Below are 26386 nucleotides of genomic sequence, written 5' to 3'. Positions count from 1 at the left end.
ATTATTATTCGAGACATGTAACTTGGTAGGTAGAGATTTTTGGAGATTCTGGATCGAAAATAAAAAAGCCATTAAACTGAAATTATTTCATTCCATAACCAATCATCGACTCTTTATCTAAAAACGTACATTCTTTAGTGTTTTCTGTTTTTACGGGACAGCTTTGTGAGTTCGTAATTTTAACAAGATCATCAGTTTCCATTCCTTGGAATATAAATTAACCACCGATTAACTGTGGTGTGTGCAAACTTTTATGTTCTATATGCTATGGTAAATCAGTCATTTGCTAAATCAATTATTTCACCATCTTGCGTAATCGTCACATTTAGGAACACGACTCTGAATTTCATTTCGATTCAGCAAGAATTAATGACCACGCATATACATAGAATAAAACACAGAACGTTCATTTTTTTATTAATAATAATGAAAACAAGAAGTTACATTGTTTAATAAAACGACGGAAACTTCCAATTATCAAATTTCCAATAAAGTGAATGCCAATTGAATTTTATACCTTTGAAACCAGAATTGGTATTATTTGTTAAAATAGTCTCGAATTTTTTAATTTTATTTCATTATTTTTAACATTTCCATAACGTCTCTAATCGACTTCCATAAATTAATTAATAAGGGGTTTTGAGTTTTTATTACCGTGTCGTCGTGTATATGCGTTTTGCCATAATAGTTCGCACATTTGCCACACGATACGCTCTTTTCCCAAGCTTTCTATTTTAGAAGTGGACAGCCACCATCTTTTATTTGTAAAGTTAGAAATTTTGCGAAGCAATCGGTAGTTACGATTCGCTATATTTAGAATATTGGAGAAAGACTATTGGATCGAGAAACCTGTAAGTTTTTATGGCTTCGAAAGACGCATTAATTTGATACCTTTTCGAATGGGAAAATTACTTGAAAAAGTTTCAAATGCGTATAGCGACTTCATAAATGAAAATAAACTACACCTGCTGCAGATATTTAACGAGAAATATAAAAATATGTCCGTGACCTTTGCTCAACGTGGTAGGCCTTCACCAAATCCTGCCCAAATACAGAAGGTAATATTGTGTATCGTTATTCATATTCTAATGTCTTCTTTGTCTCTACATATATTTTTATTGTACAGTTTATTGTTATTTAATGAAATAATGTCATATAAAAAAAAATCATAACATTACTGTCAGTAGATTATTAGCTAAAGACAACTTATACAGCCATTCTTTCACCGGGTATATAAAGAAAAAGATTAGTGTTTCATTTGGATAAACACGAGATTTATATAAACAAATGTATTTGCATAGGTGCTTGATGAAAATAGCCAGCTTATACAAACGATACAAGAATATCAGAATAAAGGGAAAGCGCAAGAATGCGTACAGTAAGTGAAATTTGTTTAAAAAAATGTTTAGAAACATTCGTTATTACGCTGCAAGTCTATTTATCGTGCCATTTCTTTATAGGTATCAACAGATATTACACCGTAACTTAGTATATTTAGCATCGATTGCTGATGCAAACCAAAATTTGCAAACATTATTACCAGTAAGAAATATTCTTGTATATAATTTAAACTATATATTATTTATTATTATACATGCATTGAATACATATAAATTGTATAACCTATGAATTAGAAATAAGATATTCATATTTTTGTGTCTATGATAAGCCACCGCAAGTAATACCTAATGGTCCTCAACATGGTATGATGAATCCACAAGGCCTTCCAACTCCTCCTACAGGATCAGCTGGACCTGTAGGAGAGATGCCTCCAAATAGTCAGCCAACTATACCAATGTCAAGTTTTAATCAAGGGCAGCCAATGTCACAGGGTGGATATCGTGGGCCTGTTATGCCTGGGCAAGGGCCTGCTATAAATAGTATGTTATATTTAAATTGAATATCCCTAAGTTAAATATAAGTTTTAATATTGTCAATGTTTTCAGTAGTAAGCAACTACAGAATTTTACATAGGCGAATTGTATTATATTTTTTTTCTGTAGGACCACCTACTGCACCTGGACCACAACAATTCAGAGGACCTCAAGGTTATCCTCAACAACCTCCTCAACAAGGTTATCCTGCTCAATACGCTAATCAAAGTCCTGGCTCCAACTATCCAGGACCACAAGGATCAGCATATACTCCAGGACAACCTAATCAATATGGACCACCAAATGCTTCTCAACAACAAGGATACAACGCATCGGCACAACCAAATTACGGTCCTCCAAATACTGTAAATAGCTATGGTCCTCAACCAGGTGGATATCCACCACCAGGAGCGACTCAGCCTCCGACCGGATATGGTCCGCCTCCACCTAACCAACAAGGCTATCCGCCTACTAATCCTTCCCAACAGAACTTTCCATCAAGTGGTCAGCAACAACAGCCAGGGCAATATGGTAGTCCTAGCCCACAACCAAATTACCAACAGCCTCCGTCTCAGGCTCCACCTCAAAATGCATACGGAGGTGGTCAGCCTGGAAGTTATCCTCCTCCTTCTTCTCAAGCATACGCAAATAACGTTCCGCCTCAGAACTATCCAGCTCCCCCTTCATCTAGCACTGCTCAGCCTCCACAACCTGGATCTCAACAGAATACTGGTCCCCAGCCTAATTATGGTAATCAGCCAAGTCCTGGCCCTAATGCAACACAATATGGACCAGCTTCTACATCTCCTCCATTCAGTACTGCCTCTGCCAGTGGAGTCAATACTTATGCTCAAAGCAGTCAACCCACGAGTACACCGTCTGCTTCGACTCAAACTTATCCGCCAAGCACTGGTCCGCCACCGACTTCACAAGGCGGAAACTATGCCCCCTCTGTTCCCAATCCATCCGGATATCCTGTGCATCAGACACCTCATCCAACATCGCATCCACCACATCAACCACCGCATCAGTCTCCTCATCAACCACCACATGCTCCCCATCAATCACCTCATCAACCATCTCATCCTTCGTCTCATCAACCTCCCACTCATCAACCGCCCTCGCATCAACCTCCTTCGCATCAATCTCCACATCAACCGCAACAGTCTCAACAACAATCTCAAACACCACTGCAGTCGCAACAACAACAATCTCAAAGCCCTACTCCCAGCGGATTTCAACCACCATCCGCACCTCCGCAGGGCCCTGCTCCACCTCCAGGCCCACAACCACAACCTGGATACGGACCAGCTACTACGCAGACATATGTGCCTCCAATGCCGGGTAGCGGACAGCCACAGGTATTATTAGTTTAAAAATAAATACACTTCTTTAATCTTTTGTCTTACGATTTAACCCATTCATGCCTGTAATTAAAAACTAATCAAAATATATAGATTAATGGAAGTCCATTATTTGCTGAATGATGCGTTTTAAATTCTATATATTTTTCAGGTGTATAGCCCTCATCCACCACAAGGTGGACATTACGGACATCCGCAATATCCTCCTCAGGGTTATCAACCACCACAGCCAGGACAGGGATATCCTCAATACCCGCCGCGACCACCTGGTGGTGGTCACATGCCTCCTCCGCCTGGATCTCAAGGACCTCCTCCGCCAAATCAATACGGAGGCTACGGATATCAACCACCTCCACAATAGAGTATATTAATGTAAATTCATATAGTATTCACTCTAATATAGATGGTTTAATTGCAAGTTTGGAACAAATGGTATATCAAATTTTAATTTAATTCTTATTAGTATATCGTCCAGTGTTATGTAACGTGGTAAATAATAGAGAATTATATATAAATAAGGAAAGGTATTGCTAAAATGTCGTCAGATTTATAAAAATCGTTTAGAATTTTTCTTTTTTTTTCCAATAATGCTTGTTCTTCTCGAATAGGATACACAGATTAATGTTACCGAAAACACTTTCTTACTAAATAATAATTTCTATCAAATGTATATCATATACCACGTGGTCCAAATAAAATATTGTAAGATGTTTTTTCAGAAACCAACGAAGAAACCATAGACGAATTTTTTTTTTTTTTTTTTTAATTTTATTTAAATGGTCCGAAGGAGTGGGAGGGAGCTGAATAATCGAATGAAAAATGTAATTCTTCCAAGCACACATTTAAAAGCACAAAAGTTTCTAAATAGAACCGAAATAGCTTAGAATCGATTTTAATTCGTTGTCATGACCATCCAACTATGCACAACACAACAAAAATTGTTTGAATAATATTATTCAGTTTAATACAAGCCATCCTTTTTTCCTTCTAATGATCATCTCAAAAGGATTTGTTCCATATGAAAAGATTAGTCCCCTGGCTGGACCATTCAATTAAAAAAATGAAGTTGATATCTTCATTGGTTTAACCACATGGTATACGTATTTAATCGGTTCAAAGACTTCGAAGATTGAACTTTGAAAATTTTATTTTATTAAATGTAACGACATTCTAAAGCAATTTCTGTGTTTTTAATAACATTTTAAAACTATTCGATTACATTATCGGAGTTTCAGTTTCGTATATCTAGTATATTTGTATTCCATATTCATATACGTATACAGTCATTTTCGTGTAATCATACTTGGTATGTTAAGGAAACTGAATCTTATATTATTTAAATTTGACAAACACTGGTTTATAAAGCACTTAACAACGTGCATTAACTGCTTGGATATTGGTTGTATATAATTCAGCATAAATGTATTTATCATACTGAGATAGAATGTATGAAACAAGGTACATAATGTACTAACTATTTACAGCTTCCAATATACACGTTTGCCTTAGAATTAATTTTATATTTACTTATCTAATTTTATATTTTCTTGATTGTCATTAAAAGATTCATGAATTTACAAATTGATTCTTATCTTTTCCTTCGAAAATTCTTTTGGTTCATGCACATGTAAATAAATTTTTCAATTCATAATTCATTTTAAAATTGCTTTGCGGCTTTAAACGATGTATTTGCTATAAATACGAATCATAAATAAAAAAGGATCTTATAAATTTATACTTTCAAACTATAAAACTCAAAGTAGTGTTTATTAATAGTAGAATAACGTTTAAATGCTTTAAATCCAATCTTCGTTTATTATTTACTGCATAACAAACAGCATTATATACAAACAATATATAAAGGTAAAAAACCGACAAACGTTATTTTTGCATATACAGCTTATAAAAAATCAAATTGTATTATTAGAATCTTTGAAAAACTGCAAAAACTAGAGCTCTTCTTTAAATTTTTCATTATCATTGTAACATTTACAAGAATGTTTAGATTGCAGCACTTCTTCCATGTTATCCAGTACCTTAACTTTACTCTTTAAGCGTTTACTCCATTCCTAAAATGTAAAAAATCATGTTACTCTACGATATGTATTTAAAAAGAATAAATGAAGTTGAATCTCGCTAATTTTTAATAAAACTCTTACGTCGAATAAAGCCACGTGATAACACAACACATCGCGCGTTAACAAGTTGTCCCTTGCGAATTGTCTAGCAAACTTGGCAATTTCCAACGCTTCTTTATCGTGTCCTTTTGCCCATACGATTTTTTCAACAAGGTCGGACAAATCTTTTTTTACAGGCACATAATGTTTCCCAGGTACAAGATCGTTGTAAAAGAATTCATAATATTTCGAGTTCTGTTTCAGTACTAAGGAATCTCCAGCAAGCAGATACGGAAATCGATATGCAGCTACTGTACCATCGATATTCAACTGATATTTGTACTGCAGAAACGTTAATAATGTACTTGTAATTCAATTTATCAAAATTACGTGATATATATATTTATCTTTACCTTAAAAAAATTAAAGAAAGATATATGGCTTTGCCCAGGACCATACTTATCCATTTCGTCTTTAAAGAAGAAGAAATTAGTAATCGACGCGTTAAATAAATCAGGATGTTTTCGAGATATATCAATTAGATCTAGTCGTTCCCTACAAGAATCGCGACCACGCCAAAATACTTTTTCTATCTTTTCTTCCCATGGAGTGTCTGTATTACCTTGTACAGACAGCATATCTAACGTTACCCTGTTTAATATATAATATCATTCGATACATAAACTCTTAGAACATTGTGACCTAATGGTAATAAACGTGATCAAATTTATACTTTTCCATTGCCCTTAAACATGATTCAGTGATGTCATAGGTGGGCATAACAATATCCTTTGTATCGAAAGAGCCGCACCAAGAAAAGATAGGATAATTATTGCCCCCTTTTGGAACAAGTGGCCAATCGCCCAAATTCACAAAAAATTCAATATCCGGCAAAATGACTTTTCGAGCAATAGACAAGAGAGTGGCATCCATAAATATTTTGAAGCCCACATGCTGGCCATAACATATTCTAAAAATCTTGTTTCACCTAGTTTAATTCAAATACAGTTTTAAGCAATAGAAAATAGCGGGGTGCTGTAATACTTACTTTATTGGATTTAATTACATAATGACAAAGACTGACACTCCCTGGTCGATCGTATGTTTGTATGATGCTTTGACGTATTTTGTTAAAGTCTACGTTTACAAAAGGAGCAAGATCCTGATGTATTTGAGTATAATTTTTGGAGCATTCTAAATCTTCTAACCAGTCATTGATAGAAGAGTTTGGGCAATAACATTCTTCCTCATAAACAGGGCCTAAATTATTAAATAAAAAATATATAATACTTTAATGTGATAGATTTGTTAAATTTAATACCTTTTGATACCATGGACAAGATAGGTGAATCATGTTGCTTTATCTTAATTTCCAATTTTAAATTGAAACAAGTAGTATGTAATTTGTATCTAACAATAAAACTTCCATCCTTGCAGTCTAAGATTTGTGTCCATACAGGGCACATTTGTCCCAGTGAAGTTTGACCTTGTATATGGACAGTAACTACATCCTTTCCAGGTGATTCTGTTAAACTTAAAAATATTTGAAGCGACTGTTCAACAAAAGTAGAACACATAAAATAAAATGTCAGAATTTTAATAATAAGGTGTAATTTAAATTTTAATTTCAATTAATTATTTAAAGAAAAGAAGCAAACATTTTTTAAAACATACTTTTTTCCTTGTAAATCGATAAATTGTAAAAAAATATATCTTGCTCGCATCGTTATTTTATCTGGTTTCAATCCTGGACCCCAAATTATCGTCTTTGACGGATTTATTTCAACATTTTTCCCTTCTTGACAGACAACCAATAATAAGAACAATGCAAATATCATTTTTGTCGTTCGCAATCGAGTGCGATGCAAGTCGATACACGAGGTGTACCCGTTGTATAGAATTTTTTCAATCATAACAAATCTATAATTTCATAAAAAGATTCGTTTGTTTAAATATTGTTTTGCTTGAGCTTTATCAATCGTTATTATACGAATGTTACGATGTCCAAAACTTCTTACGGAAAACATTTATTTTTAAATAAATTCAAAAAACAACTAACAGAAACTATCTTAAAGTTAATTACACTTTATTTGAAGAAAAATAAACGTCTGTAAACTATCTGTAAACTACCGTCCTCCCACGCAGAGGTACCAGAATGCACCGAAGGTGCTCTTTCACACTATGTCAGATCACGCGTACATGAGCTCGTCAAGTTTCGGAAAGTCGACAAAGGCAAACTCTCATGCTCTCACTGACACATGCTCTCTTTCTCGATTCTCCGAAGCTACCCCATGTAATTTCGGACCGCCTCGTGGGAGACGAGACAGCCGCCCGTTTATTGTAAAATAGTTTGTTATTTTCAACGATAGATGGCGCTTATTTCCCGACCTCAAACCCTCTGGTGCTAAAACGCCCAAGTTTGTCGAGAAATCCATCTAGCGTGGACGATACGAATTATTCCACGACAAACTTGGGCGTTTTAACACCAGAGGGTTCGAGGTCGAAAAATGCACGCCATCTAGCGTCGCAGATAGTGAACTATTTGACAACAAACTTTGACCGTCTCTGAGACTCTTGAAGGAGAGCAGTCAGTTTACCTTTGTCGACTCTCCGAAACACTACAAGCTCACGTACAAACGCGTAATCTGTCATCTCTGGTATAAACCAGAGATGCCAGACGAAGCGCCGAGTGCACCGTGGACACATCTCATGGGAGTTAAGAGAGGCAGGCTCACATTTGCCTTCTTGCTCTTGAACAACTGAAATCCGACCTCACGTCAACGGCATACGATACGGAATCTCGACTGTCCAGGCATTTTTACTTGCCTTTCCTAGAGTTCATTACTGAACTCTGCAAATTACTCCTGGTTTCTGATGACCAGTGCTGACAAAACTACAGAACTCCCGACAACTTTTTACACCATACAGCGACTGTTACCGACTGCTCCTGATTACTGCTTGCCTCTGCTGGACTCTGCTGATTATCGCTTATATTTCCGACAACCTATAACGATTACTACAGACTTTGCTGATCTCTGTCAGCGTGTGCTTGTCTCTGCTGAACTTTCTTGGCCTTTGCCGAACGCTACTGACCACTGCAGGTATTTCTGATAATCTATAACGATTAATACTTATTACTACATGCCCCTACAAGTCTCTGATTAACTTTCCAGGTTTCTGCTTGCCTGTGCATGCCTTTGCTGGCCTCTGCTGGACTCGGCTGACCATCGCTTATATTCCTGACATCGTATAACAATTACTACATGCTACTGTTCGTCCCTGCTGATCTCTGCTTGCCACTGCATGCATCTGCTCGTCTCTGCTGACCACAGCTGACCACCCCTGATGCTTCCGACAACGTATAACGATTACTACTTGCTACTGATCGCCCCTGGTGATCTCTGCTTGTCACTGCTGGCCTCTGCTGACCACTGCTTATATTTCTGGCAACGTATAACGTATGCTGGTCTCTGCTTGCCTCTGCACACCTCTGCTGACCCCTGTTGACCACTGCTGACCTTTGTTGACAACTCCTGACATGATGTATATGTATTAAAGCTTTGTATAATGTAAATCTATGGCAATAAATAATATAATTGCAAAGAATTCTATGTGTTCTCGTCACTTTTACCTTTCTTTTCCTCTCCCCATTATTCCCTTAGTTATAAGAAACCGTTTCTCTACTTAAAACTGGAATTCCAAAGTGCCCGGAGCGTTTTCTGAAATGCCGGTGACCTTGACCCACTTTCGAAACTGGGTCAAGGCCATCCGGATTTCCAAAGCGGCTCGAAGATTTCTAAAATTTCGAATGGCCTTGACCCACTTTCGAAATTGGGTCAAGGCCATCCGGATTTCCAAGTCGGCCGGAAGATTTCTAAAATTTCGAATGGCCTTGACCTACTTTCGAAATTGGGTCAAGGCCATCCGGATTTTCGAAGCGGCCAGAAGATTTCTAAAATTTCAAATGGCCTTGACCCACTTTCGAAATTGGGTCAAGGCCATCCGGATTTCCAAAGCGGCCGGAAGATTTCTAAAATTTCGAATGGCCTTGACCCACTTTCGAAATTGGGTCAAGGCCATCCGGATTTCCAAAGCGGCCGGAAGATTTCTAAAATTTCGAATGGCCTTGACCCACTTTCGAAACTGGGTCAAGGCCAAATCCGGATTCTCAAACTGCCCGGAATTTTTCTAAGATTCGAATGGCCTTGACCCACTTTCGAAACTGGGCCAAGGTCAAGGTCAAATTCGGATTTCCAAAGTTCCCGGAACATTTCTAAAATGCTGGTGAACTTGCGAAGAAGGTGGTACGCATCTTATAGGTAAGAGAATGATTTGGAGAGGAAAAGGACGGTAAAAAATGATGAGAACACATAGAATACTTTGAAATTATATCATTTATTGCCATAGAATTACATTATACAAAACTTTAATACATATAAACATATTATATTACATTACATCATGTGACAAGTTGTCAGCAACGGTCAGCAGTGGTCAGCGATGGTCAGCTGACGTTGGGGGATGTTGGCAGAGGCCAGCTTAGGTCGGGAAATGGTGGCAGGGGTCAGTAGAGGGTGGCTGTAGCCAGTAGTAATCGTTGTACGTTGCCAGAAATATAAGCGGTGGTCAGCAGAGGCCAACGGAGGCCAGCAGAGGCATGCGGAGGCATGCAGAGGCACGTAGAGTCCAGCAGGGGCAAGCAGTAACAAGTAGTAATCGTTATACGTTGTCGGAAGCATCAGGGGTGGTCAGCTGTGGTCAGCAGAGGCTAGCAGTGGCAAGCAGTGGCAAGCAGAGTCCAGCAGGGGCAGGCAGTAGCAAGTTGTAATCGTTATACGTTGTCAAAAGTATCAAGAGTGGTCAGTAGCGGTCAGCAGAGTCCAGCGGAGGCAGGCAGAAGTCAGTAGTAATCGTTGTACGTTGCCAGAAATATAAGCGGTGGTCAGCAGCGGTCAGCAGAGGCATGCAGAGGCAAGTAGAGTCCAGCAGGGACAAGCAGTAACAAGTCGTAATCGTTATACGTTGTCAGAAATATAAGCAACGGTCAGCAATGGTCAGTAGAGGCCAGCAGAGGCATGCAGAGGCAAGCAGAGATCCAGCAGGGGCAGGCAGTAGCAAGTTGTAATCGTTATGCGTTGTCAAAAGTATCAGGAGTGGTCAGTAGCGGTCAGCAGAGTCCAGCGGAGGCAGGCAAAAGTCAGTAGTAATCGTTATACGTTGTCAGAAATAGAAGCGGTGGTCAGCAGAGGTCAACAGAGACTGGGAGAGGCTAACAGTAGCCAGTCGTAATCGTTATACGTTGTCAGAAATACATATAAGCGGTGGTCAGCAGCGGTCAGCAGAGTCCAGCGGAGACCTGTTGACGGGAGGTCGGATATTAGTTGTTAAGAGCGAGAAGGGAAGTGTGAGCCCTTCTCTCTCGACTCCCACGAGACGGTCCGAACTTACTTTGGGCAACTACGGTGAATCGAGAAAGAGGGCATATGTCATTTTGTTTTTGTCGACCCTCCGAGGTCTTTATTCAGTACCCGATGCACTACTCACACTATGCCAGATCACGCGTATGCACGTGAGCTGGTGGAATTGCTCTCTTTCTCGATTCTCCGAAGCTACCCCAAGTAATTTCTGACCGCCTCGTGGGAGTCGAGAGAGCCGCCTAAGTTTATTGTAAAATAGTTTGTTATTTTCAACGATAGATGGCGCTTATTTCCCGACCTCAAACCCTCTGGTGCTAAAACGCCCAAGTTTGTCGAGAAATCCATCTAGCGTGGACGATACGAACTATTCCACGACAAACTTGGGCGTTTTAGCACCAGAGGGTTTAAGGTAGAAAAATAAGCGGCATCTACCGTTGAAAATAACAAACTATTCTAGAATAAACTTGGGCGGCTCTCTCGACTCCCACGAGGCGGTCCGAAATTACTTCGGGCAACTTCGGAGAATCGAGAAAGAGGGCATGCGTCATTTTGGCTTTGTCGGGTTTCCGAAACTCCACGAGCTCACGTACGCGTGATCTGGCACAGTGTGAGAGTGCACCGTCGGTATATACCACTGGTTTGAAGTAGGCGTCAGTGCGCATCGAAAAGATGGTGGATTGCAGAAAGGCACGTCTTTTGGGTATCGCCGTTGAATATTTCGCAGTTTAGAAAAGCTTTGACGAAACGGGATACCGTAATTGTCGATTTTGTAAGTCGGAAAAGTAAAAAATGGGTTCGAACAAACGTCATAAGACTGAGAAGAACCGGGACGCAAAGAAGAAGCGTCACCGTAGCCGATCACGAAGTTATACGCCTGAACGCGAGAAAACGGAAAAGCACAGGCATCACAAAAAGCATAGAAGAAAAGAGCGCAAGGATTATGACAGCGATGGTTATTATCTGATTAATTCTATTTAAAGTATTAGAAATATATTGTACGGTGGCATTCTCGGTGTTGCGCGGTTTCTTGCAAGTTGTTCGTTCTCTTAGGATTAGGCTACCGTAATCGTTCACGAACGGTTCGTTGAGCCACCCTTTCGATTTCGCTTCGTTGTTACTCTATGGTTTCGGAAATACGTATATTGTATCACATCTACAGAAACGCGGTTTGCAGTCTCAAGTACAAGATTAAATAATTCGGAGGGAATTGAAGCAAATAATATTTATATCTTGCATAGGTACATAAGCATTTCCTATGATGAACATACTGTACTTAGTATCAGTTAATGCTGTGTTTGTTTCATTTCAGTCGAAATAGTTAATGCTCCTCCTCCACCAAAAATCTCCAAGTCTTCGCATCCATCTACACCTCCACCTCCCGAAATTTCCAAGCAACGTAGCCCTTCGCCAGCCAAAGGTGGCGCAGCACAGACCTCTCTATCCGTCGAAGAGACAAATAAGTTACGAGCAAAATTAGGTTTAAAACCATTGGAAGTCGACAGTACTTCTAAGGACGATCCTAACAAGATTAAAGATGACTTGGGAGAGTTTTATCATAAGCCTGCTCCTGATGTTAATGAGAAACTGAGGACACAAAAGCTGAAGGAAAAAATTGGCACTCAGAAACAAAAAAGGCAAATTGAAGCCAGTCTGTCCAAAGTAAAGAGTTTGGCTGAATGCGATTCCGACGATGATACCAGAGCTTGGATCGAGAAAAACAGACGTTTGGACGAGGAAAAGAAAAAAGCAGAAGAAAGGGTAACTGCATTCCCAAGGATACTTTGATAATTGTATTAAATAATAGGAAATTTGAAACGAATGTTTTAATGTTACGTATCTTTGTTAGGCAAAAATGTTGGATCAGCTGGATGAGGAATTTGGAATTGGAAATTTGGTTAAGGAAGAAATACATACTGCTCGAAATACAGCTTATACGGAGAAGAACTTAAAGGGTCTCAAAGTAGAGCATAATATTGTAAGTAAATATTGCTTACGTTTCTTAACAATATACATGATATTCGGATGGAGTGGAGCGTATACGAATTTATTTAAATATTATTTATAGGACAAGTTTGAAGAAGGAAAAACAGTTATCTTAACTCTAAAAGACCAGGAAGTATTGGACGAGAGCGGAGATGTACTCGTCAATGTAAACATAACAGACGAGGAACGTTACCAACGCAATATCTTAAATAAGTCTAAAAAGCCTGGTTACGACGCGTACGATGACGATAATTTTGACGAGTTTGGTTTTTCAAAAAACACCATCTTGGAAAAGTACGACGAAGAAATTGAGGGCGAGAAAAGAGATAATTTCGTATTAGGAATTAACATGAAAGATGCCAGACAGTCTAAACTTGATCATGTTAAACAACGTTTGGCAAATAAGCGATTAGAATCGTTACAGTTAGCGGAGCCAAAATTAGCTAGCGAATATTACAACGAGGAAGAACTTGCAACGTTCAAGAAACCAAAGAAAAAGGTAAATTTTTTTTTTTAAAACGTAACATTTCAACAACTTTCATAAACGATCTGTGTTTATGTTTTATCGTTTTACAGGTGCGAAAGATTAGGAAGAAACTGAAGGCAGACGATCTGATTCCCGAAGGTAACGATTATCTTCGAGATCTAGGAAGTAGAAGAAGCAAACGACCCGAGGACGTGAAAGAAAATGATAATTTGGACGTAGATGACTTGGGAGGTATTTTCTATATTTTTAATAATTCATTTCTCGAAGCTTTAACATCTTCTAAGCAAATTATTTGCTGTCCTCTGGTCAAGCTCCCGCCGAAGACCTCAGTGGAATAAAATTAGAAGAAGACGACAAGGAACTAGAATTGCAACTGGCATTAAAGAAAGCTCAACGTTTAAAAGAATCGCAATTGTCGACTATAGAACAAGTTGTTGAAACTATAAAACACGAGCCGACAGGTTCGGAGGATAGTCAGTCTGGGAATATTGTCCTTAATGCTACTGCAGAATTTTGCAGAACTTTAGGAGACATTCCGACCTATGGTCTTGCTGGGAATAGAGAGGAAAATGGCCAGGAACTCATGGTATCGAACGTTCTTATTCTCGTTTCTCTTTCTCAAATAGAATTCTCTACGTTATTTCTCCATTAAAATTATAGGACTTTGAGATTGATGGAGTTAAGGAGGAACCACCGGTAAATGAGGAAGAAGACGATGGCCGCGGCGCATGGAATACAGTGCAATTAGGTATCTTTCTCGAACTCGTGTACAGAGATTATGGTTCTGATTTAATATTTAAAATTTGAAACGTTCGTAACCCGTCGTACTTTTTGGACAGACGAGAGCACGTCGGAGCCAGTAGCATTGGAAGCCGCGATTCTAGACGCAGAGCCTTCGCTCGGGCATGGCGTTAGCGGAGCATTGAAGCTCGCTATGAGTAAAGGTTATTTACAAAAGGAAGACAGTAGTCGACCGTCTGCATCACGTTTTGCTCACTTACAGGCTCAAAACTACTCGATAGAGGACAAAACTTACGGGTATGTATCGAGCATAACTACCATTCGATACAAGAAACTTTCTTACACGCGTTCGCCGCGAGGAACTACTACTCTCGTCGCGAACGGGCATAGGAAATATTCTTGTACCGAATGCATTCCATGCGAATTTTGTTAGAACAGTCTCTAGTGAATTTCAAACTGTTAGTTAACAGTCTTAAATAGAGTCCGTGTTTCGGTGCTTGGAAATGGACGATCTGCTACCGCTACAAGAGTTAACTGCTTTGTCGGAGATGATCGAAGGCCTGAGAAAGAGGATTTATCGAGGTATGTTTATATTATGCGATTCCACTGTTGCCAAGCGAGATACCTACAAACGTTCTAGACAAGTCCAGTGTGAATCGAAATCACATTCATTTAATCAGTAAGAAACTACCTTTAATGTAATTTCTGTCTCGAGAGCGGTCTAAAAATTAATCGAACGCTTTACAATACGTATTATTCGGTAATGTACGAAACGTGTACATGAACTTAATCTGGAGGTCAACGGTAGAAAGAAATGTATCGTATGTGGAAGGAAATAGGGCAAGAATAGAGCCAGGGCATTATGGAATATGGTATAAAACGACCTTTAGGATAACAATCCTCCATATTAATTTTAGTTGAAACTTGTTGTTTTAATATTTACGGATATATGCTGTCTTAGATATTTTTCTTCTTCCTTATCTTTCTCGAGGAAACTTAATAATATATGTAACGTAAAACATGCGTGAACAGTGCTACTTGTATCGACTTGTTTAGATTCGTGTCGATCTAATCGCATAATGTAATGTATCTTGAAAACGCAATCGTCTGCTGTTTAATATTACATCATAGTTACGGATATTCAATATTCATAGTAACGTAAATTTCGAAACACCGAATTCCATGGGCTGCTATAAATTTCTATAGCTAAAGACAGTGTCTATTTTATCCGCTTCGTGTACCGAATCGATGAATTTCATCCATGTTTTCTCGTTTTCAGAGACGACGATAAATTCGGTAGAAGAGATCGTTTCAACGGTCCAACCTCTGAATTTAAAGAGAAAGACGGTTTCAAACCGAACGTAAAATTAGAGTACATCGACGACGATGGACACGTTCTGAGCGCGAAGGAAGCGTTTCGGTATCTTTCGCACAAATTCCACGGGAAAGGTCCGGGAAAGAATAAGGTAGATCGAAACGTAGAATCGTATCTTTTCTTTGGACTTCACATGCGTCAATTAATTCAACTGCCTGTTCTATTTAAATAAATTTCGTAAACTTTTCCAGGTCGAGAAACGAATGAAGAAAGCTGAACAGGAAGTTTTAATGAAACGTATGTCCTCCACGGACACTCCCCTGGGTACGCTTAATTTATTGCAGGCGAAGCAAAAAGAAACTCAGTCTCCGTACATAGTGCTCAGTGGTAGCAAGCAAATGCAAACGTAAGCAATATTTTTATTATCGTAACAAATGGTAGTTGAAATTATCGTCACGTAAAGATCAATGTTATTATTTTTTTTCCAGGACTAGTATATCGAAGTCGAAGCATTAAAGATTTTAAAGCTGACTTTAATGAAAGTTGTATATAATATACAGACGGAAGAAAACCTCTTATCAGCACTTTGTCAAACGGAACAGTAAGTTACTCGTACGAAAAATAAAACAATTGCACATGTTTTGATTTGTTAATACCCATACAGAATAATAAAATAACATTCGTGAATTTATGGAAGAGGTTGGTCACTTTCACGCCTCCCCGTTTCTTCTTTCTTTTGGACCGCGTATTTGTGTTGAATAATATGCACGTACGAATAAAAATTAAGCTTGTTAATAATTGACAACTCGAGCTTCGAAAATGCTAAACTACCGATAGAAATTTCAGTTTAGTTTTGTATGTTTTATACGGCCCGAATATTATTCATACTATACGTAAGTTAGATATGGTGGCCTAAGATATAAAATTTTCAGTACGATTGTCGGGGAAAATTGTTTAAATTTCCTCGATAAATATATATGTATACAAAGTAGTACAAATTCATATTTTCTCACTTATTTTTTTTCTTTCTTTTTTTATGATTGTATACTTATTCAAAATATCTACTTATTTTAAGGAAGTACATTTACTGCTATTACGATAAAATTAAAAAGAACAAACGACATCCACGACTACATCTATGGTAAGAGATGTAACATGTCCCGTAAAGGCTAAAAATATTTTAACACGACAGTTACATCTTCATTTCCATATTCTCGATCATAAATAATTTTTAAAATCTATCCATACGAATCACGGCTCGAAATATATAAATTTAAATATTACAAAATATTTTATTGTTTCTAACGATCACTATATAAACATCTGCTGAACATTCATTTTCGTATCTTTAATTAGTATGAAACGGGTAACGTGAATTGAAAATATTTTTTTTGTCTCGTCGAATGAAACATTTTTGCGATTAGTTGCCAATGAAATGTTTCATAACAATCGTTACCAACATTCTTGAGTATTTTTACAATTTATCGGCATTGCGATTTCGCGTAGAGAAAATGGTAACCCTGATATCACAAGGTTTTACTTTGTGCAAAAATAGTAATACTTGATTCCTCGAATCTTACACAGTGCACAAGAGTCTATAAATTATATTTTATAAATACGCGTTTCCCCAATTATACGCGATAATAGTTACACATTTTGCGATAATCATTTAAAAGAACTTAACTTTTCTTTACTTGCTATTCACAATTCTTTATTTTTTGGAAAGTTTGGCACTTCTCTCGACGGTTCGGGCAAAAGTAATAGAAACTTCTTCTCTAGTTAATTTTCAAATATTTTAGTTTAGAAACAATCTGGATGAAGCGATAATATATTTTCTTTTGTTAAGTTTCAAGTTCGTCACGTTCTAAAAAAAAATTTTTCCAACAACTTCGTAAGGCCGCCAAAAAGTAAAATTGACTTGTTAATTTCTAAAATTACCTGTTCTTTTTTTTTTTCTCAAAGAATAAAAAATATCAGATTATCGTACGATAACAACAGAAAATATATCTAACAAACAGCATTTATTCTTCACTTAATGTTTATTTCTTAAACAAATTCCTATTATTTTTGCACACAACCTACTATACATTCTGATACTTATTTTAACTTACGGATATGACTGTGTTTTTGTTAGACTCTAAGAAATTTAGTTTGCACCGGTAACACGAATAATCTTCGATAAATTGTATACATACTTTACAATTATTTATAAAAATTCTATTATCTCGCAACTTAAACGGAATCCAATATTTTTCCCGTGTTACTACCAATTCAAACAAATTTCTTACAGTTAACAAGTATACAAGTATGTATATATTATATTCGTGTAAATGTTCCCTATTCTCTCCTACAAGTCAAAATTAACATAAACTATGCGAAATAGATAAATATTTTTTTACTAGGTACTAACTTATCTCACGGCTTCCTCCCTAATTATTTCTCCTAATTTCTGTCACATATATGCGTACGCTAAGGTATTCAACTGATCCGACGATTCATCAGTTTTTTCTATTAGGTTGTTGCATATAAAATGTCAGGTATTTCGATTTCATAAAGTTATTACATCACCACTGAGTAATTGTGCTAGCAATTAGTACTTGTTACGTACCAATTTAAAGCGCAAAACTTACTCGAGTACTATTTCATCAAAGTGAAATTGTTCTAATCTTTCTATACGAGTTCAACTTGGACACGATGCATTCGAGGCAACAAAAAATTGAATTCAGCGTTTGTTGAAGGCACAGTTAACGATCAGAAACCGCCATCCATGACGATTAGTTTAATCGAATTTGTAAGGTAATATAATAAGTACATTTCCATAGTAAAGATTAGTAATACAAAATTTTATACACTTTTTGATTTCTGGTTCAACAACATTGTAAGCAGGTACTACTCTACGACCGACCATACCCATGTGATCTTCTTGGACGTAGGATTTACATATGTAACGAGAGTGTCATTTGAGAAGCAATTCCCGCCTTGAATCTTCCCTTTCGCAACACGTTTACTACCATGATATATCGAACGAATTCTAGTATTTGTAAACTTTTAAATAACATTACTGATATTGGGAATATTATCAAATAACGAAATCATCCCTAATTTTGATAACAAAAATGTGTGGGTAATCGACGTGTTAACTAAGAAAATATTCAAGAATGAAACTTCAATCAAAAACGAGTTCGAGGCGTCTAAAAATTCAGATTGTTTAAGTAATGTAGTAAATGCGCTTGCATCTCGTTGGCAAAAGTACGTAAAATCTACTGGCGTTTGGTTCTAGTAAAAGTGTTAACGTATAACAAAGTTACAGAAGTATAAAGTCTTCCCTTACGCGACTCGACATTCTATATGCAACAATCTAAGAAATATATATATATATATATATATATATACGTATATGTTATAAATTGACTCTGTTTTCTCATTCTTTCTAATCCTCCACTCGTATTAAGGTATTAAAATCATTGGTATAAGTATCGTAAAAGGGAAGTGCGGGTCCCGGGGCGTTTCGATCGACAATCCGCTAGGCAAACAGACGTTCGTTAAAAAATGAAAATCGATCATCGTATCAAAAATGTGTAGAAGAGAGTAACGCAGTATGAAACACGCGGAAGGTGAACGATCGAATGTACGGTAACAAGTTCACTGTTAGTTTTTCGGGTATACTTTCCTAAGGGTGGTCTTTCTCCAAGGTATCCTCCTTGATCGTAACATCATAAGCAATTGTTATCTGTTCAATGTCTCTACGTTTTGGCTTTGAGCATTCTTGTTCGTGACATCCTCTTGGCCATTCGGGCTTGGAAGCCTCGCCGGTTTGATCGACTTCAACTTCGTCGTTCCGCCGTATCTGAAGTTCACGTCGCTGCATGTGTCCAATGGGTGCATGGTACCCAATAGATTCGTGCCGTCGTCGTCGTTCGTGACTTCCAGGTTGGTGGTCGGTACCTTTTTTACCGATCCCAGCTCGTACGCCGATTTCGACGACTTCAATTTCATTCGATTGTTCAACGGTAACGAGATCGACTTCTCCAAGTTGACCGCTTGGATCTTCAGGTTATTATCGTTTTGTACGGCTTGCTCGTCGATCGAGTTCATCGTGTCGGTGATCTGAATATCTATGTTCACCGTTTTGGGATCGTTCTCGTCGTTCCTGACAATTTGCTCGGACGAGTACTCGTTCCTAAGCGCGGCCAATTGTGCCCGTTGTTTCTGTATATGATTGTGCGAGTTCGAGAAGAACGACGAAACCCTCTCGAGCTTGGTAGCCAAATTTGGTTGACTCAACGTCGATTTCAAAGGATACGGCGTATCTACCGCGATATTGTTGTTCTTCATGAAATTATGAGACTCTCTACCCGTGGAATTGCTCTTTATCATCGCAAACTTGTTGTTGTCCTCGATTACTTTCAGAGGATAAGATCTACCGGTCACGCTTCTCCGTTTCTCGGCGAGACTCAATTGCGCGATTATACGACGAATGTCGCCCGGAAACTCGATGTCCGGCCGCGTGTCGGACAATTGTTGAACAAACGCGCCCAACGTCGAAACGGTTACTTCTAGGCTGCGATTTTGAGATTCGAGCTTAAGGAGAGTCGACTGCTGCACCGATCGCGCCGTTTCCAGACGGTGCAAGTTACTCATGGTGATCTGCAAACGTGTCAGATTGTACGTTTAATTTTACAAGTAACTGACAAGAACGAGAGAAACGAAACTTATTTCTTGGTATCTTACCTCGAGTTGCTCGCTAAGTTGCGCGACTTCTTGCGTCAGCTGTTTATTGATCAGCTTCAGCTTCTCCATATTTTCTATTTGCGGCTTTACAGACATCATCTCTTCCTGCAATACTTGGTACTCCACTCTGTATTCATTTAATTGTTTTGTAATTTCTTGATCCGGATAAAATACGCGTTTCATGACACGGTCCAGAATCTCTCTGTCCACGGCTGGTACACGCGTCTAAAATTATGCAATAAATACGACCAATTTTAAGAACAAAATTTTACAACGATATGATGTAATTACGAAGGCTTGGTAGTTGTTCCCCCCCTTACTTTGAGGTATTCCATGATCTCTTCGAAACTGTCGCAAGACAATAACTGATCTTGATGATCCTCTAGTAACGCCATCGATACGCGGAAAAGTACCTCTGTGCTTTCCAGGAAAAGTAAATCTGTAACACAATGGATATTATATGTATTTCAGAAATATATGTAAATATTTCAGAAACTGAATGTACACACTAAAAGAATGTGAATTTACCAAAAACTCTAGTTACAAAACCCAGTGGAAATTGACTCGCAAATAAAGTCAACAACCATGGCGCGGCGTATAGCGTGGGAGACACATCGTGTTTGTCAAAATGGTTATAAATTGCTGGTAACCTATCGTGCAGCAATCTAGATAATTGATACAAGTACAACTGCAACGCCGCCATGTCGGGAAGATACAGTTTCCTTAGGCCTCTTCGAAACATTAGGTGTCGCAGGAGAAAGAACGCCAAATCTTCGGACATCTGATTAAAAACAGTACAAAATTGTATTTTACTTTTAAAAACAGTTAATGCTAATACTTACGTGCAATAAAAGAACTCCAGCAACGAAACTGAGTCCTTGACAATAACCGACTTCATGATCCAAAAGCGAGTAAGCTTTTAGTAAATTGAATAATGCTAATTGTCCAGGCCCTAATGCTGAACTGAAATACGGATGATTTGGAAACGTTCGTCCCAGATCGATCAGTATCGCGTGTTGTTGAGACGTAAGTTGCTTTAAAAGCAAGTCGTATGGTGTATTATAATTAGGGAAATCGCGTGTATCTATGGGCGGTTGCTTCAAGCAAAACTGTTCGGCTAAGAATTGCCATACTTCTCCTCTTTTCCCTTTAGGTACACCTGTGTCGAATTATTGACTCCAATTACAATGTGTCGGAAAGTATTCTAACGTATTTATCTCTGTTAATTTTAACTCGTCCATGATAGCTCAAGTAAAAACTATTTACCTTGCTTAATAGCATGTAAAAGCATTTGATTATCACATTTTGTGGAGACCCTCGACTCTTTACTGACCAGAAGATCCCATACTTCCACTAACTCGCGAGCACAACTGCTAAGTTCGTCATATTCCAATTTTATTCTCTTAACAGTCGCTTCTTCTTGGCGCACTGAGATACAATATTTTTTAATATATTAATCGAGGTATTTACTTTTCTTTTAACTTCGTGAAAATATTGAAAAATATATTACCCCTGAGCCTTGCATTTTCCTTCTCCATTCTTATTAGTATTACTTGTTGATTGATCGCTTTCTTCCAAAGATCCCTTAACTCCTGTCTCGTCCTGCGCTTCGGTGTTGTCTGAGGAGTCTTCATGTTTCCTGACTTATCGTTCTCTTTATCGTGATCTTTATTAGGAGTCACGACTCGGTTCAATATAGCTTGCCTCCATGAACTGTTGGACTGCATCGAATTGTTTCCATCTGCTTCGGTCGGTGACATTTTTGGTGAATTCCCTACCTTCAAAAAACTGCAAGAAGAAAGAAGGCATATGGTTTTCGGAATGATGCTCGTGAAATTTCTTTACATTTATCGACACTAGTAACTTCAGACGTGAAATCTATTTCTCTAATCTTCTGCGCTACGTTACAAGAAAAAATTTACATACATGTCCATCATAGAACTCTTTGGTCCAGTGTTCACAGTCAATTGTTGCTCGGGTGAAACTCTCAATGACCTCGGCCTACTAGATTCCGAAGAAATGTCCGCCATAGACGGTTGCCGCGAAATATCAGGGCTTTGGCTAGCACTTTTTATCACAGTATTCAGATGGCTCGAGTCTCTTAAATGCGAGACAAGACCAAGGTCGTCCCGCGAACCCTTTCTCTTCATCAGATTATCAAAACTATTTGTAAGCGAGCGTTTCGCTTTCATGAATATTGTGCTACCGACGCCCACGCTTAAGTACTGGTTGAGAAATTCACTCCTGCAACATGCACCACGTTTTGCAGTGAATTTAAAAGGCCTACGGAGGGCTCGTAAAATCCAAATTTTTTTTGTTTTTTCATAAAATGCAAGTGGTACGAAATTCGCATTATTAACACTATTCTACCAAAGGTGCTGAAAGGTACCGTTTAACATTTTAACTTGGTATTACTTTTCAAGTTGAATCATCCTTGATAACACAATTAAAAACAATGATCAATTTATTCACAGTACTCGTGCATAAAGTTTCGCATACTGTAAGTTTTTATTGACCATTCTTCACGCATTACTGCATAAAGATGCCAAGAATATTGTTTCTTCGCGAGAAATAATCATTACCTATTCTCAGCCGTATCGTGCACATGCCTGGCTTGCTTCGCCTCGCAATGAACGCGCAACAGCCTCATTAAAAACTGATTCTGTTCGCGTAAAGTCGTCCCAGTGCCGCCAGCGGACTCGGCGCTTTTGTACTTGCTAACGACAATCTCCTGCTCGTCCTCCGGCAACAGTTCCATTCGTGAGAAAATTATGTTCTGTGTCCTTCTGTCATTCTGTCCTACAATCCGAACGAGACACGCGAACTCATTATATTCGTCGACTCGCAATTTCCTTACAAATAAAAATGCTCAGAGGAGGGGAGAGGGGGTCAATTTACCTTCGATTTCCTGACACAATTTGTTGTACCAATACATAGGGCAGTGCTCGCACGAAAACACGGAATACCTTTCCTTCCTTATTACGTCGCCAGTTCCGACGAATGCTTGCGAAATAGCTGAAACAGACGCGAATTCATATTTTCCCTAATTAAATACTTTATCGATAACTGTTTTCGTCTGTTGTATTTGTCGTGTGGCGTATACCACTCATCAACGTTCGCGATACAGAATCTCAATTGTATTTTATCCTTACAATTCAGAAGAGTATAATCCACACTGTTTTAATTTTTATTACTTTATATTCCAGCCGATGACACTGGTATTAATTTTATTGTTCCTTATCTCTTCTACATCCTACACCTGACATATTATTGTTTGGTAACAGTAATCTCTTTTATTATGTTTACTCGTATTTTACCGTACATGCCCTGTACTTTTATACTCTTCGTTCGTTAACTCTATTTATCGTTTCACATTTTTCTACATTTTCTACATTTTCTCTGTAATCTTGCGATCTTCGTGCAAGTAGAATAATATCGGTATCTCGTCTCACCAGTGACAAGGTCATCCGCCACGGATCCCGATTGACACTTGAACACATAGCCGATGAAGCACTCTATATTATTCTCCCTGCAAATAAAGCCAAAGTGCTCCGGGTTCTTAATGCCGTGGACGCAACTGGCCACGTCTCTCAGTTGCTTGTGAAGAAGCACCTGCTTCCTATCCGGACTGATCAATCTCAAATCATGACGGCCTACCTGAAATTCGACGTCAGATCAGGATACGTTTTACGAGGAAGGCATTCGCGAGGGAAATCGAATAATTTCCCCACCTGGAAGAGCATCGTGCGATTATGTTCGTCGCCAGTTTTCATGGAATCCCTTCTAGCGCTCAAGACACTGCCCGTCGACGATGCCCGGTTTCTCATAACTTCTGGCACTTGCATGGCATTGTTATTCCTCGTGTCTCGATTCTCCTCCTCGTCTTTTTCCGCGAAACTGACGCTCTTTGGAAAGGTTTCGACGGAACCCGTGAGCGTGGACGGCACTCCCAACGAATTAATCGGCGATATGATTCCGCTTCCAGACACATTTTCTATGCTTCCTGTCTCGCTCGCGCTGCCCGTTGATTCCTGAAAGAAATTTCACATTTCACATCGAAACGAAAAATAAAACAATAAAAGAGGATTCAAGTAACTTACCGCGCTGTTTCTCCTGTTATTGGAAGACGTTAAAAGCGATTGACGCTGATACTCGGCGAGATTACTCGACGACGATCTCGATTTCTCGAGACCGTGAACGCGAAACCTGACGAGCGCATCATCGATGAAGGACTCTGATACTTTTGGATGCGACACTCTGATTTTTCCTACGTAAAGCACCTGAAAATGAAAAGTGGGGGATTAGTTCGCTCGGTGGCCTTGAGCAGTCAATTTATTTTGACGCGACTTGGTCAAGTGCACGCGCACTCGGCGGATCTATATTTATTTTTTCAAAACAAGGAATAATCATGCTTTGTTTCAGCCATGATTATCGCCCGTTTCCTAGTGGACTCATTTCAATAAGGCTTTCTAGCAGACCTTGCCTTAGACAATTAGGATATTGGGAAATCATCGGTTGAGGATTGTATACAGGGTGTTCGGCCACTCCTGGGAAAAATTTTAATGGGGGATTCTAGAGGCGAAAATAAGACGAAAATCAAGACTACTAATTTCTTGATTGAAGCTTCGTTAAAAAGTTATTAACGTTTAAAGTTCCGTCCGTACTGAATTTTTTTCTCGAAAATGCGTAGGATTTCGAGGGTATGTCTATTAACCAAAAATTATTTATATATATAGAATAGTTATAGAAATATTAAATCATAATATCGGAATAAAGAACCACCTCAAAGAAATGGGAAGAACTTGGAGATATGTCAGCACCTAAGGACATCAAGCTGGCTGCGCTGCTTTGCGATCTTTGAGGTACATCCCTGCCTTCGAATCGGGACGAGGCTGAATGTTCCTTCATGTCTCTTAGGTATTGCTGAACCTGGAGACAAAGAAAAAAGTATTAAATTACCATCTCGTGAGCAACGTGTCATTGCATCGAAACAGCCGCAAATTAATCTTCGTCACGCGACTAGAAATTGTAATCGTACGTTCGAAATTCACTCGTTCACGATCCAAGTCGTTGCACTCGATGATAAAGTACAACTCATTTAATCGTACAGCGAGTTATTCACGTTACGTCGTTATGCCATCACTTATAACCAGGTGCTGTGATTCTTAATCTGGGGTCCACAGGCCCTAATAATTCAATATTTATTTTCGTTGCATAAATTATACCTGAAAATATCAATTCCGGAAGTGGAATATTTACTGAACTTTCGATTAATTATTTATTTATTATTATTATTTAATGTCTATTTTTATTTTTATTTTTATTTCGTTTAAAAAATAATATTTCATTTCAAACAAATTACTGAACGCTTGATCTAATGCGCGGGCTTTTTCTGAACTTCCGGAAAAATGTCTATCACGTGACCAAAAATCCCGCCAATTTCTATAGTGATGTTACGATTTGCATAATTCACGTTGTTGTTATACAGTGCGTGGATAGACGCCATCCATGTGATGTTATACATCGTGGATATTTTCACGATGGAGATTTGCCCTAAAAATAATCCAGGATGTAGCATCTTTACTTGTGGTAATCGCCATTAATATGCAAAACCGATTTCGCAAGGAAACGTGAACCAAACGTGACCGATGGCCGTGGACCAAAATAAATTCATTTCAGGAACACTCGACGATCGCATGATTCCCTCATTTTTCCTTCCTTCTGATTTCCCTTCCCCGTTCTGTTTTGTGAATCAAATAATTTTAGGTTTAACATCCGTAACTTTTCTCCCGCCAAATATCATTCTTTCGGTGGCTGTTCCGACAAGTGCCGCCATCTGCTTTATTACTAACTCGTTTGTGAATCTTTTGCGTGTTCCGTATTATTAACTCTGTCAAGTATGTTAGTTTTTCACAACAATTCTCACAACTGCTTTGTTTGGTGAGAACAAAATTCTAGACCCAAGTAGGTTGTTCTGTGTCGTATGGATTACTAATTAACAAATTATTCTTAGCCGTTGGAAAAGATTACGTACAAAAACATTGGCAATCATTAAAAGCGAATATGAATTGAAAATTAAAGGTCAATAAAAACAACCTTCCAACTGTGTCTATTCTGGTTGAAAAAAAATTTCAACTAATATCTGTTTGTAATAATCATGAATGATCATATAAGTTTTTCTTCGTCGATCGATAAAAACTTGATGAATAAAACGTTAAATTATTCATAAAGTTAATTATCTATTTTAAATAGACTTCTCGGTGGTCATGCTTGTTGCTTCAAAGTCACGATGGCGTACGTTAATATAAATATGAAATCACGCTTTAAAAATATAAATTCATGTGATCCCAAAATCAC

General features: G+C 38.3%; 4 protein-coding genes across 12 annotated transcripts in view; 2 read left to right on the top strand and 2 right to left on the bottom strand.

The window, feature by feature from the left end:
• The first annotated feature begins 8 nt into the window (after positions 1 to 8).
• LOC143344453 (uncharacterized) lies at positions 9 to 5378 on the top strand. 4 transcript variants are annotated; one of them, XM_076770538.1, is made up of 7 exons: positions 9 to 25; positions 975 to 1058; positions 1302 to 1378; positions 1461 to 1542; positions 1670 to 1880; positions 2004 to 3235; positions 3390 to 5378. In XM_076770538.1, the coding sequence occupies exons 2-7, from the start codon at positions 999 to 1001 to the stop codon at positions 3597 to 3599; spliced, it is 1872 nt and encodes a 623-aa protein (XP_076626653.1). In that variant the 5' UTR covers positions 9 to 25; positions 975 to 998; the 3' UTR covers positions 3600 to 5378. The 4 variants fall into 4 exon arrangements, with proteins under 4 accessions (XP_076626653.1, XP_076626652.1, XP_076626651.1 ...); XM_076770537.1 differs by lacking the exon at positions 9 to 25 and adding an exon at positions 626 to 851; XM_076770536.1 differs by lacking the exon at positions 9 to 25 and adding an exon at positions 627 to 851 and having other exon boundaries at positions 938 to 1058.
• LOC143344456 (protein O-glucosyltransferase 2) lies at positions 5177 to 7629 on the bottom strand. Of its 3 annotated transcripts, XM_076770541.1 has the most exons (8): positions 7439 to 7629; positions 7030 to 7275; positions 6677 to 6888; positions 6404 to 6615; positions 6089 to 6333; positions 5769 to 6006; positions 5398 to 5697; positions 5177 to 5307 (listed from the first exon to the last, which is right to left on the bottom strand). In XM_076770541.1, the coding sequence occupies exons 2-8, from the start codon at positions 7266 to 7268 to the stop codon at positions 5188 to 5190; spliced, it is 1566 nt and encodes a 521-aa protein (XP_076626656.1). In that variant the 5' UTR covers positions 7269 to 7275; positions 7439 to 7629; the 3' UTR covers positions 5177 to 5187. The 3 variants fall into 3 exon arrangements, with proteins under 3 accessions (XP_076626656.1, XP_076626655.1, XP_076626657.1); XM_076770540.1 differs by having other exon boundaries at positions 7030 to 7629; XM_076770542.1 differs by having other exon boundaries at positions 6677 to 6880; positions 7030 to 7629.
• Positions 7630 to 11425: 3796 nt separating this feature from the next.
• On the top strand, positions 11426 to 15989 carry LOC143345144 (U4/U6.U5 tri-snRNP-associated protein 1). Of its 2 annotated transcripts, XM_076771987.1 has the most exons (11): positions 11426 to 11724; positions 12082 to 12530; positions 12619 to 12747; positions 12838 to 13254; positions 13332 to 13473; positions 13554 to 13828; positions 13903 to 13990; positions 14082 to 14280; positions 15263 to 15449; positions 15550 to 15704; positions 15787 to 15989. In XM_076771987.1, the coding sequence occupies exons 1-11, from the start codon at positions 11562 to 11564 to the stop codon at positions 15812 to 15814; spliced, it is 2232 nt and encodes a 743-aa protein (XP_076628102.1). In that variant the 5' UTR covers positions 11426 to 11561; the 3' UTR covers positions 15815 to 15989. The 2 variants fall into 2 exon arrangements, 1 of the variants encoding a protein (XP_076628102.1); XR_013080199.1 differs by lacking the exons at positions 15550 to 15704; positions 15787 to 15989 and adding an exon at positions 14447 to 14565 and having other exon boundaries at positions 15263 to 15401.
• Positions 15990 to 16311: 322 nt separating this feature from the next.
• The window catches only part of Plx (PTB_TBC1D1_like and TBC domain-containing protein plx), a 33940-nt gene continuing 23865 nt past the window's right edge, over positions 16312 to 26386 (bottom strand). For all 3 annotated transcript variants that reach the window (XM_076771985.1, XM_076771986.1, XM_076771984.1), the window contains exons 2-15: positions 24812 to 24958; positions 24130 to 24309; positions 23761 to 24060; positions 23482 to 23686; positions 22928 to 23044; positions 22612 to 22828; positions 21956 to 22273; positions 21540 to 21817; positions 21296 to 21457; positions 20872 to 21188; positions 20558 to 20810; positions 20350 to 20468; positions 20030 to 20254; positions 16312 to 19945 (exon numbers count right to left, since the gene is read on the bottom strand). In XM_076771985.1, coding sequence (XP_076628100.1) covers positions 19025 to 19945; positions 20030 to 20254; positions 20350 to 20468; positions 20558 to 20810; positions 20872 to 21188; positions 21296 to 21457; positions 21540 to 21817; positions 21956 to 22273; positions 22612 to 22828; positions 22928 to 23044; positions 23482 to 23686; positions 23761 to 24060; positions 24130 to 24309; positions 24812 to 24937 — 3738 coding nt within the window. In that variant the 5' untranslated portion in view covers positions 24938 to 24958 and the 3' untranslated portion in view covers positions 16312 to 19024. The remainder of the gene's footprint in view (positions 19946 to 20029; positions 20255 to 20349; positions 20469 to 20557; positions 20811 to 20871; positions 21189 to 21295; positions 21458 to 21539; positions 21818 to 21955; positions 22274 to 22611; positions 22829 to 22927; positions 23045 to 23481; positions 23687 to 23760; positions 24061 to 24129; positions 24310 to 24811; positions 24959 to 26386) is intronic.

This window comes from Colletes latitarsis, chromosome 8 (assembly GCF_051014445.1).
Source record: "Colletes latitarsis isolate SP2378_abdomen chromosome 8, iyColLati1, whole genome shotgun sequence".
Taxonomy (NCBI): Eukaryota; Metazoa; Arthropoda; class Insecta; order Hymenoptera; family Colletidae; genus Colletes; species Colletes latitarsis.
The sequence above is the reverse complement of the archived record's forward strand: the minus strand, read 5'-3'. Positions and strand labels throughout refer to the sequence as shown.

What these genes read in the sequence shown, in the direction of transcription:
- LOC143344453 (XM_076770535.1), top strand. Translation starts at nt 900, where the DNA reads ATGGGAAAATTACTTGAAAAAGTTTCAAATGCGTATAGCGACTTCATA. An exon ending in AAAGCGCAAGAATGCGTACA is followed by an intron (nt 1,379 to 1,460) that starts GTAAGTGAAATT and finishes ATTTCTTTATAG; the next exon opens with GTATCAACAGATATTACACC. An exon ending in ATTTGCAAACATTATTACCA is followed by an intron (nt 1,543 to 1,669) that starts GTAAGAAATATT and finishes GTCTATGATAAG; the next exon opens with CCACCGCAAGTAATACCTAA.
- LOC143344456 (XM_076770540.1), bottom strand. Translation starts at nt 7,268, where the DNA reads ATGATTGAAAAAATTCTATACAACGGGTACACCTCGTGTATCGACTTG. An exon ending in CTTTCTTTAATTTTTTTAAG is followed by an intron (nt 5,698 to 5,768) that starts GTAAAGATAAAT and finishes ACGTTTCTGCAG; the next exon opens with TACAAATATCAGTTGAATAT. An exon ending in ATCACGTGGCTTTATTCGAC is followed by an intron (nt 5,308 to 5,397) that starts GTAAGAGTTTTA and finishes TTTACATTTTAG; the next exon opens with GAATGGAGTAAACGCTTAAA.
- LOC143345144 (XM_076771987.1), top strand. Translation starts at nt 11,562, where the DNA reads ATGGGTTCGAACAAACGTCATAAGACTGAGAAGAACCGGGACGCAAAG. An exon ending in AAAATGGCCAGGAACTCATG is followed by an intron (nt 13,829 to 13,902) that starts GTATCGAACGTT and finishes TTAAAATTATAG; the next exon opens with GACTTTGAGATTGATGGAGT. An exon ending in ATGGAATACAGTGCAATTAG is followed by an intron (nt 13,991 to 14,081) that starts GTATCTTTCTCG and finishes CTTTTTGGACAG; the next exon opens with ACGAGAGCACGTCGGAGCCA.